At 37.2% G+C, this 9,546-nt stretch overlaps 1 protein-coding gene across 1 annotated transcript; it reads right to left on the reverse strand.

The window, feature by feature from the left end:
• LOC137391382 (protein Wnt-5a-like) lies at positions 1 to 7,963 on the reverse strand. Its single transcript, XM_068077838.1, has 5 exons — positions 7,831 to 7,963; positions 3,579 to 3,796; positions 2,739 to 3,028; positions 1,358 to 1,655; positions 1 to 1,003 (listed from the first exon to the last, which is right to left on the reverse strand). The coding sequence occupies exons 1-5, from the start codon at positions 7,911 to 7,913 to the stop codon at positions 825 to 827; spliced, it is 1,068 nt and encodes a 355-aa protein (XP_067933939.1). The 5' UTR covers positions 7,914 to 7,963; the 3' UTR covers positions 1 to 824.
• Positions 7,964 to 9,546: the final 1,583 nt, after the last annotated feature.

Raw genomic sequence — 9,546 nt, forward strand, 5'->3', positions numbered from 1 at the left:
TCTTGTACTTTATTACAAAATAATAAGTTGTATTATATGTTATGTATTATATAGTGCGCACACACATGCGCGGAATATCTAAGTTAGCATGTAAATATCAAAAATAGTGTGCTAACAGATTTCTTCTGCGAATAGTTGACAAATCGCATCCATAGTGTACAGAAACCATTAACTTTTCTTAAAGTTCCAATATAAAACCAACACCCTGCTAATAACTGTCTATATAATAATGAATAATCAGAGAATATTCATGAGCTGATGGCAGGCAACTTAGTAACCAGTTAGATAAATACATGTAGATAATGACCAGCTCTCTGCCAGAGTTGTCACCTCTCTGTTGAAGAACCCAGCTCTCCATTTTATAGCTCATTTAAAATTAGACACCACTTTTGACTATTGATTAGCGGAGTATAACATATTAAACAAAAGATTGTAGCTTAAAAGAAAATGTTCTCATGGTTAAGTCAACCTGATAATAACACATATTGAATTCCATAGAATCATTCATGTCTAAACTAAAACAGAAATGCAAAAAACAATGATAAAATAAGTTATTCTGTGATTCACCCTGTCATGGTTTTATTTCAAAAATAGTTTTATAATAAATGAACCCTCAGTTTAGCTTAGTTACAAAATATGACAGTTTAATTAAATTAGGTCAACTGAAGGTACAAAAACTTGGCTACAGGTTTTACTTCAAACTGGTTCGGCCGTACTTTTTTGACTTTGGCTTACATAAAGCGTGGAAAGGCTGAATAGCTTCCGCGTTCCTCTGGTTTGAGATCTATTCATACGGACACCGGGTGTGCTTTGAGCCTGACTTCTCACTTGCACGTGTATATCTCTTTCAGCATTGAGCATTTCTCACATGTGACATGGCAGCACCAGTGGAACTCACAATGACAATTCTCTTCCACCATCAGCAGCTGCGTGTTATACCCCCGACCACAACATAGTGATGTGCAGCTGTCCAGTCCAGTGCCGGTTTTGTTACACAGCCGATCTACAAGGTAAGAGATATTTTATAATAGATATGGTCGGTACAATACCGAGGGTTACACAGACAAGAGATATTTTATAATTGACCTACATGTACATGTAGTTATATAGGAGGAGTTATCAGCACAGTATCAACGAATAGAAGACAGGCGATACTCTATAACAGACAGTTATATAGGAGTTGTCAGCCCAGCACAGTGTCAAGAGTGAACTAAGGAAATATAGAGTTATAAAAGGTTCAGCAAAGTGATTTCTAACTCTAAACACTGATAGCGAACCACCATTGTTTGCACAGCTTCTATATAAAGAAGAGGTTGTTGAAAAAGGTTCTGAGGCCCTTCATTTCTGGCAGTTATACCTTGTACTCCTTTTATTCCAAGACTCGGGTGAGCCACGCAATAGTCTGGGGACCTAATTGTGTAGACTAGCGACTGTGACAACGGCCCGCTGTTCCTGTTCAATGGTTCGCTAACTGCACGCAGTTTCTTTCTCTTCCGCTTAACTACTTCTATTGCAGACTGCTCATAGAGTTCTTTTAGTTTAGTAGCGACGTCTGTGAGTGACGCTATGCTCCGCCAGCAGGTTTTCTGTGTACAGGAACCTGATGGACCATGACACCGGCATCGAGTGTTTGCTAGTGTTAATTCTTCTATCGTCTGTAATGCAAGCAAGAATGCGGTTTGTCATATAGTTTTCTGATTCAAATTTTTTGATCCCATGAAAAAAGTTAACATTGAAATACAAAGTGTTATTCAGTCGGAATACGATTACATATGCAGTACACATACAGTATGTCATGAATAAATGAGATTACACCACCTATACACGAGGTAAGTCAGTCTTGTTCAACAATAACTCACCAATGACTCGTCATAATCAATAACTTTGTGTTTTATAGTGCATCACAAATATTACCCACGGCTTACACACATGTCTCAATAGCTCACCATCTGCTCACAGCAGAAACGTATCACATGATCAGAGGCTATCAGCATTCAGTGACAGACAGACTTGTAGAGATATGGGTAGGGCATGCGTATTTTATCTGGTAGCTAATTCACTAAACCTTCTGTACAAATAGTGTCACCTCCGAGAGCTGATTTTAAGCTGTTAATAATGGTAATCAAGGCTGAGGAATTAGGCAGGAGTCAAAAATATATGGAAATCGGATGGTGTGCGCATGTCCATGTGTCAGCTTACCCTGAGTGGTCAGAACTGTGGAAACTAGAGCGAATATACATCTATAGAGTTATACATGTATATATATACATATATCTATATGTATATATATATATATACATAGGACTCTATATGTATATATATACATATATATTTATGTATACATATATTTATATATAATGGATCAGTAGTCAGGCCTTCTTATATATATGTATATATATACATACATATATATATATATATATATATATCTATATATATATATATATATATACATAGGACTCTATATGTATATATATACATACATATATATATATATATATATATATATATATATATATATATATATATTCGCCCTACTTTCCACAATTTTGACCAGTCATATATACAGAATAGAATATAAAGAGCTATGTATTCTCTGTATTGTACATTATACTACAATTCACTCTGCACATAGTGTATTGGTGTTTTTTTATCTTTTACGAAGCTAGCATTTCTAACAATAATAAAAATTTACATATACATAATTAGACTACATAAATTTGGTTGCAGTTACGTACCTTCCTCCCAACCTTGTTGTTGTGGAGGTTGGCCAAAGAGCTTGCGTCCAATAGTGATTCGTGTAGCTCTTCCTCTGGAGCATCACTGAACTTCTGACTAAACTTCAACCCGTAATTGAGGTTGTCGTTGCAGCCGCCCCACCTCCAGGTATCCCCCTCTGCCCTTCTCCTTCTTCGGTCAACTTTGGCACAAGAGCATGTGGTAAGGTCACCGGAGCTGCATGCTCGGCTGATGCTATGCACAACGGCTGCACTCGTTAGGCTATATATGAAGGCTGACTCTTTGGTTGCTAAAATAAACCAGATGTTGAGGTAAAGGCACTTTTTGAAAACAGTTTACTGCCCATTGCTGGACAATAAAGAGTAAAAACTACTTGGGTGTGATATCATGATTGACCAGTCTGAAGGAATTTTAATTTAAAGTGGAAAGTGATTAAGATGTTTGTCATTTTCACAAGCATGCAGATTGGCATACTTGGTGCAATATATGTGCATACTTGGTGCACTATACATACATATATATATATATATATATATATATATATATATATATATACAGTGTATATATATTTGTAATAACACCGTAGTGTTTGCTAGTCATGTCACTGTGAAATATCTATCTATTAGCATCAGGTAGACAGTAGAAGGCTTAAAGGCTCGTGTCAAGTAGATGTCATGTGACCAATCCTGACAACTTACAATCCCTCGCCGAATGGGTGGACATTAGACGCCACCCAGGCAAATGATACAATTAACAAGAAATCATTTGACTGACAGGATGAGAACTTTTACCACCTAAATAAAAGTGTTAAAAAATACTTGAAAGCATGGCTTGCTCACCTTGGTTAGGCAGTCTGACAAAAGAAGCGCTGCTGCAGTTCCAGCGATCAGACTTAAACATTTCTTGACATTCCTCTAGTGACATTTCAATCGCAGAAACAATAAACGGTAGCGCATTGGGGTCCTCTAAACACAATGATTTCTGTTGCGCTGTCAACCTAGGAAGTGTGTCACACGGAGAATCTAAGCTCGAGTTGTATCCGGTCTCTATGGTCGAACTACAAATACAGCCATAGCAGAGTACTCAAACCGATCCATGGTCACGCAGAAAATTATAGTCGGCTTATCATTTTAATAAATGGTATAAATTGATGCGTCAGAGAAGTTGGCCTGGACATTTTTGTTGCCACTGTCATGTTGATTCTAGACATGACACTGGTGTTGTCGTGTCTGGCAAATAACGTGTCAGGGCTGTCATTCCAAGCAGGGTAAACATTAGCTCTAAGAAATTGCTATTAGAGAAACTAAAGCATAGGAGTGATGTAAGAGTTTCAAGTCACTCCTAAGTATCATCGCTTCAAATGCTAGCTGACATATTTTATATGTCAGTTATAACAACCCACAGCCGATGGAAGCAACATGTCTCAACACTTGCAGCTACGCGTGCTTTCAAGCTTCTTGGATGTTTTATTTACATAATTTAGCCAGCTATACAAAGTGGAACATAATACATGTAGTATAGCATACATACTATACAAAGTGGAACATAACACATGTAGTTTAGCATACCAGCTATGCAAAGTGGAACATAACACATGTAGTATAGCATACCAGCTATACAAAGTGGAACATAACACATGTAGTATAGCATACAGACTATACAAAGTGAAACCACAGATGTAGTATAGCATGTAGACTATACAAAGTGGAACATAACACATGTAGTATAGCGTGTAGACTATACAAAGTGGAACATAACACATGTAGTATAGCATGCAGACTATACAAAGTGAAACCATACATGTAGTTTAGCATGCAGACTATACAAAGTGGAACATAACACATGTAGTATAGCATGTAGACTATACAAAGTGGAACAACACATGTAGTATAGCATGTAGACTATACAAAGTGGAACAACACATGTAGTATAGCATGCAGACTATACAAAGTGAAACCACAGATGTAGTATAGCATGTAGACTATACAAAGTGGAACAACACATGTAGTATAGCATGTAGACTATACAAAGTGGAACAACACATGTAGTATAGCATGGAGACTATGCAGGTTGAGTTGAGCAAAATGATAAGGCGCAGTGTGCAGCTACATATAAAAAAGACACAGTCAAACATGGATAACTCGAACTTCACGGGACCGAGTGAAAGTGTTCGAATTATCAGAGCGTTCAAGTTATCAGAGCACTGTCAGAAGTCCATGTATTTACATATTTATTAGTAGATACATGTACATATACAAACTATAATATAAATCAAAAGCACAAATGGCTTGTTTCAAATTAAATGCTTCTAATGTAAAGTTTAAAACGTTTTTATCAAAAAGTATAAAGATTTTTCTATCACTTGAGATTGGTTTGTTGTTTGAGGTGATGTTATTGCCAGGACGTTTTTTAGATTGACATTGGGAAAACTTGATCGTTGTTGAAAGGCTCAAAAGAAAAGACATCTTTTTCTTTTGAGCGTTTTACCCACGATCAATTTTGCCGATTTCTCTTGAAGTTTATGCAAAGATTACCTCACTTCCGAAGGGCGATCGCTAAGCGGATGTTTGGTATAAATCAAATTTCACCAAACCTTTAGAAAAGTCGTTGACAAAAATATTTTGCCGATGGTGGTAATAACGACGCTTATGAATTACGAAAAGTTGAGGTTTACCTCTATGGCTTGGAATAAAGTGATTTTCTAAAGCGATAACAACCGTTTCGGTAGCCGTTGGGCAAGAAACAGTTCGAGTTAACAGTGTTGAGTTCGAGTTATCTATAGCACTTTATCATTACGTGGGAACGGACCAAAGAAACTGTTCGAATTAACCATGTGTTCGAGCTATCCGTGGGCCAGTTATCCATGTTTGACTGTATTTAGCTGGATGAATATAGTATATATATGATACCTATTAGAGTATACTAGATTCTGTACAATGTGAAAACAGGCCGTCAACAACCGTCTCAGAAGAACATATCAACTATCTATTTAGCCCCCTATCCAGTTGGTTTAATTTCATCAATTCATTTTTATACATTGCAAAATGGAATGTTTGCTGTGGATAATATAATAAAACTTTGATATAACGTCAATCAGTGGTTATGTTTGGCATTACCTAAAAGATATTGGTTGCATAGCAACCCTAAAGTCAACGGTCATTTGAATAATTTTAATGACAATATGTGAGCATGGCAGGCGTTATGGCAAAAGCACCCTATTTGCTTCTTTGCTAAAACTTGGTGTCAAATAATTATGGTAAAAAATCATTTTAAAAGCTTGTCGGCAATGTGGCAGTGCAAAGTGTCACTATTCTATGCGTGTATAAATATGTTTTGACACGTAATTGTGAAAGAGACACTGGCTGTTGCATGAGGATCTGTCAATATCTGGAGACAATCATCAGGTAATAATGTTTATATGCTGCCTGGGTGCCATGGGTCAGAATTATGGCTTGTCAAATGCACCGAAATGCCTCACAGCCTCCCGATTGACATTATGATGATTATTTAATGGCCATGTCGCAGCTCATAGCAATTCTATATGAAGCTGATGCCCTTGCCAAGTCTAGTGTCACTGAGGAATATGTAAACAGCAGAGCGTTTACTCGGGTGTAAAACTGTTTTTGTTTGTATTTACTCAGGTTATTTTAGTGTGAGCTCTGCCGCAATGTGAACTCTGATTGCGTAGAGGTCAAAGCAGTAAATGGCAATCGAGCCTTTGTAGTAGCGAAGGTGTATTTATATTAATAGATGTATATAGAGTTTTATTGATAAGTCAAATGAGGCAGAAAGACAACCAAGACCAAAGATTAGACTAGTTCTATTGCTGCATTTGATATTGCAAGTGGTTGATTACTAAACAAGCTTAAGGGTAAGATGAACATAGAACTCGTATGTGTGTTGAAGTGAAATTATCAGCTCTACACCGACGGTATATAATTTATACGGATAGGCAAATATTGTAAGATATAAAGAGAGTTAATCATCTACCTGTATTTCAGATATTGAGTATTAATTTAAAATTGTCTATATTGTAATAGCCTATAGCATACTCAGCAGGCATCTCCACAGCGGGCAGTCCCATACCACCTCTTACAGAGGTCTGACTGGTATGTAATGCTAGAATGCTGGCAGGCTACGGAGGATGCTGAAATGGCATGGCAATTGCGGCTGATTCTAGGCTGTAAATGTTAACAAGTGATGCCCTGATAGACAGCAACAGCCTTATGGTTAATAATAGACTGTTAGAACTGATGTTTATAGAATGACCAGACTTCCTTTATAAAATTTCTATTAGGAAGCATGCGCTTCAGCTAATAATTTGCATATAAAATAATCATCTACCTCCATGAAGCTGATAGTTAAATCGTTCACATTACAATTAATACAATAAAATATAATGGTATCATTGTACAGTATATATAATGTAATGCGGCATGTGCACAAAACAAAATAATAAAGTACATTACAGAATAATGCAATAGAATGCAGTAAATAAAATACATTTGTGTTATGCACTATAGTATACAGACATACAATATTAGACAATGCAAGAAAGACACTGAATTAAAACACAGCAGAGTGCAGTACAGTGTGAGACAATTTAATTCACTGCATGACAATATAATGTGAAATAATGCAAAGCATCTACATGTATTGTATTGTATTTATATTACTACATCTACATGTATTGTATTTACATGTATTGCATCTACATGTATTGTATCTACCTTTAATGCATCTACATGTATTGTATCTATCTATATGTATTGCATCTACATGTATTGAATCTACATATATTGTATCCATATGTATTGCATCTACATGTATTGTATCTACCTTTAATGCATCTACATGTATTGTATCTATCTACATGCATTGCATCTACATGTATTGTATCTATATGTATTGCATCTACATTTTTGCATCTAAATGTACTGCATATACATGTATTGCATCTACATATATTGCATCTACATGTATTGCGTCTACATGTATTGCATCTACATGTATTGCATCTACATGTATTGCATCTACAAATAATAGAATAAAGCACAGCAGAATATATGTTATTTCATATGTGATACTTACAACCAGTTGGAAAGAGAATGTGTTTGGAGGAATAATCCTACGAATAGAGCAGATTGTAGAGGGTAATAGAGAGTACACCTCATAGCCACTCAAGTATGTGTAAAAAATATTAGATACTGAAGGTTTATTTAAGTCACACGAAGTCTTGAAATGCAAGGAAAAGTGGCTAGGATATAAGAGAGAATCTTCAGTTCAGCCAAATTTGATAATGATTAGCTAGACATACGCGTATTTGAGTAGATGTTGGGCTGGTTTTACCCTTCCTAGACAAAGGTTATGCGATTGGATAGTTTTACATTTTGGTAAACTTTCATTGGATGACTAATCTGGACGGCACAAGGTAGCTAAGTAATCAGACACAGTAGGCTCAGTGCTTGCTGGCTAGAGTTGCTTGCTGGCTAGAGGTGCTTGCTGACTAGAGGTGCTTGCTGGCTAGAGGTGCTTGCTGGCTAGAGGTGCTTGCTGGCTAGAGGTGCTTGCTGGCTAGAGGTGCTTGCTGGCTAGAGGTGCTTGCTGGCTAAAGGTGCTTGCTGGCTAGAGGTGCTTGCTGGCTAGAGGTGCTTGCTGGCTAGAGGTGCTTGCTGGCTAGAGGTGCTTGCTGGCTAGAGGTGCTTGCTGGCTAGAGGTGCTTGCTGGCTAGAGGTGCTTGCTGGCTAGAGGTGCTTGCTGGCTAGAGGTGCTTGCTGGCTAGAAGTGCTTGCTGGCTAGAGGTGCTTGCTGGCTAGAGGTGCAGCGTAGAACAGTCATGTTAAGGGCTTGCCTAATGGATTCATTATATGTAGATAATAATCACTACCATGATTGTCAACCTAATAGAGGAGACAACTGAGAAGAGTTAGGTTACAAAAGCTATAAAAGGGATTTGTAGCCAATTCCACTTGAAATCTACTCCAGAGCTTCAGATGTTTGCTATTGTGAAAGCTTCAAACTCCTAACCACGACTTTGAAATAAAAACTGTATTTTAAGAGCAAATACAAGAAGGAAATTTTTCCTATAAAGTTATTATGTTTGTCAAATATTACTCTAACTTTTCCTGTTCTACGCGCAAAACTTGACACCGATATTGTTTTCCACCATTCAGTCAAATCCCAGGTTTAAGCCTGGTTGGCACATGGCTGACCTGTGCCCACAAAAAAGCATCTAATTTTGTGATCCTTCTCAGTTCGAATGATACATCAAGATGAGGATAAACTGTAAGATTATAAGGTTATGAATTCTGTGCCAAACGAGATGCAGACCTACTGTATGAGACAGATGAACTCGTTTGTAACCAAATCAAACTGGACTGATGTGTGCTACAGCCATCCCTGGCTAGACTTAGAGATACTTCGTATTAAACCCAAATAGCATGCAAGCTAGAAGGCTGGATATTGACCAGGATGAAACGTAACTACAGGCCTGCAAAGCAACCAACATGTCTTGACTAATCACACTTGACAAGTGAAAAACTGATAATGTCACTGATACTGGACATTCTTTTGGAAGTAGTTGGCATCCTTATTGCAACTATAAATGGAGTCTCTGCTATATTTCATCTTCTGGTGGAGCTTGTCACTGGCACATCCATGCTGCTCATCTGGCAGTTCGCATGACCTATCTTATCACCTATCAACAGGTACTAAACTTTGTGTGATCATCTATTACTAAACCTGGTGTGATCATCTATTACTAAAGTTTGTGTAGTCATCTATTACTAAACTTGGTGTGGTCATCTA

The sequence above is a fragment of the Watersipora subatra genome, chromosome 3, assembly GCF_963576615.1.
Source record: "Watersipora subatra chromosome 3, tzWatSuba1.1, whole genome shotgun sequence".
Classification (NCBI taxonomy): Eukaryota; Metazoa; Bryozoa; class Gymnolaemata; order Cheilostomatida; family Watersiporidae; genus Watersipora; species Watersipora subatra.

Excerpts from the sequence above, each read along its gene's own strand:
- LOC137391382 (XM_068077838.1), bottom strand. The coding sequence starts at position 7,913 with ATGAGGTGTACTCTCTATTACCCTCTACAATCTGCTCTATTCGTAGGA. Across the intron at positions 3,029-3,578 it reads TGTCAGACTGCCTAACCAAG|CAACCAAAGAGTCAGCCTTC; the intron begins GTGAGCAAGCCA and ends GGTTTATTTTAG. Across the intron at positions 1,004-1,357 it reads TGGAATAAAAGGAGTACAAG|ATCGGCTGTGTAACAAAACC; the intron begins GTATAACTGCCA and ends CTTACCTTGTAG.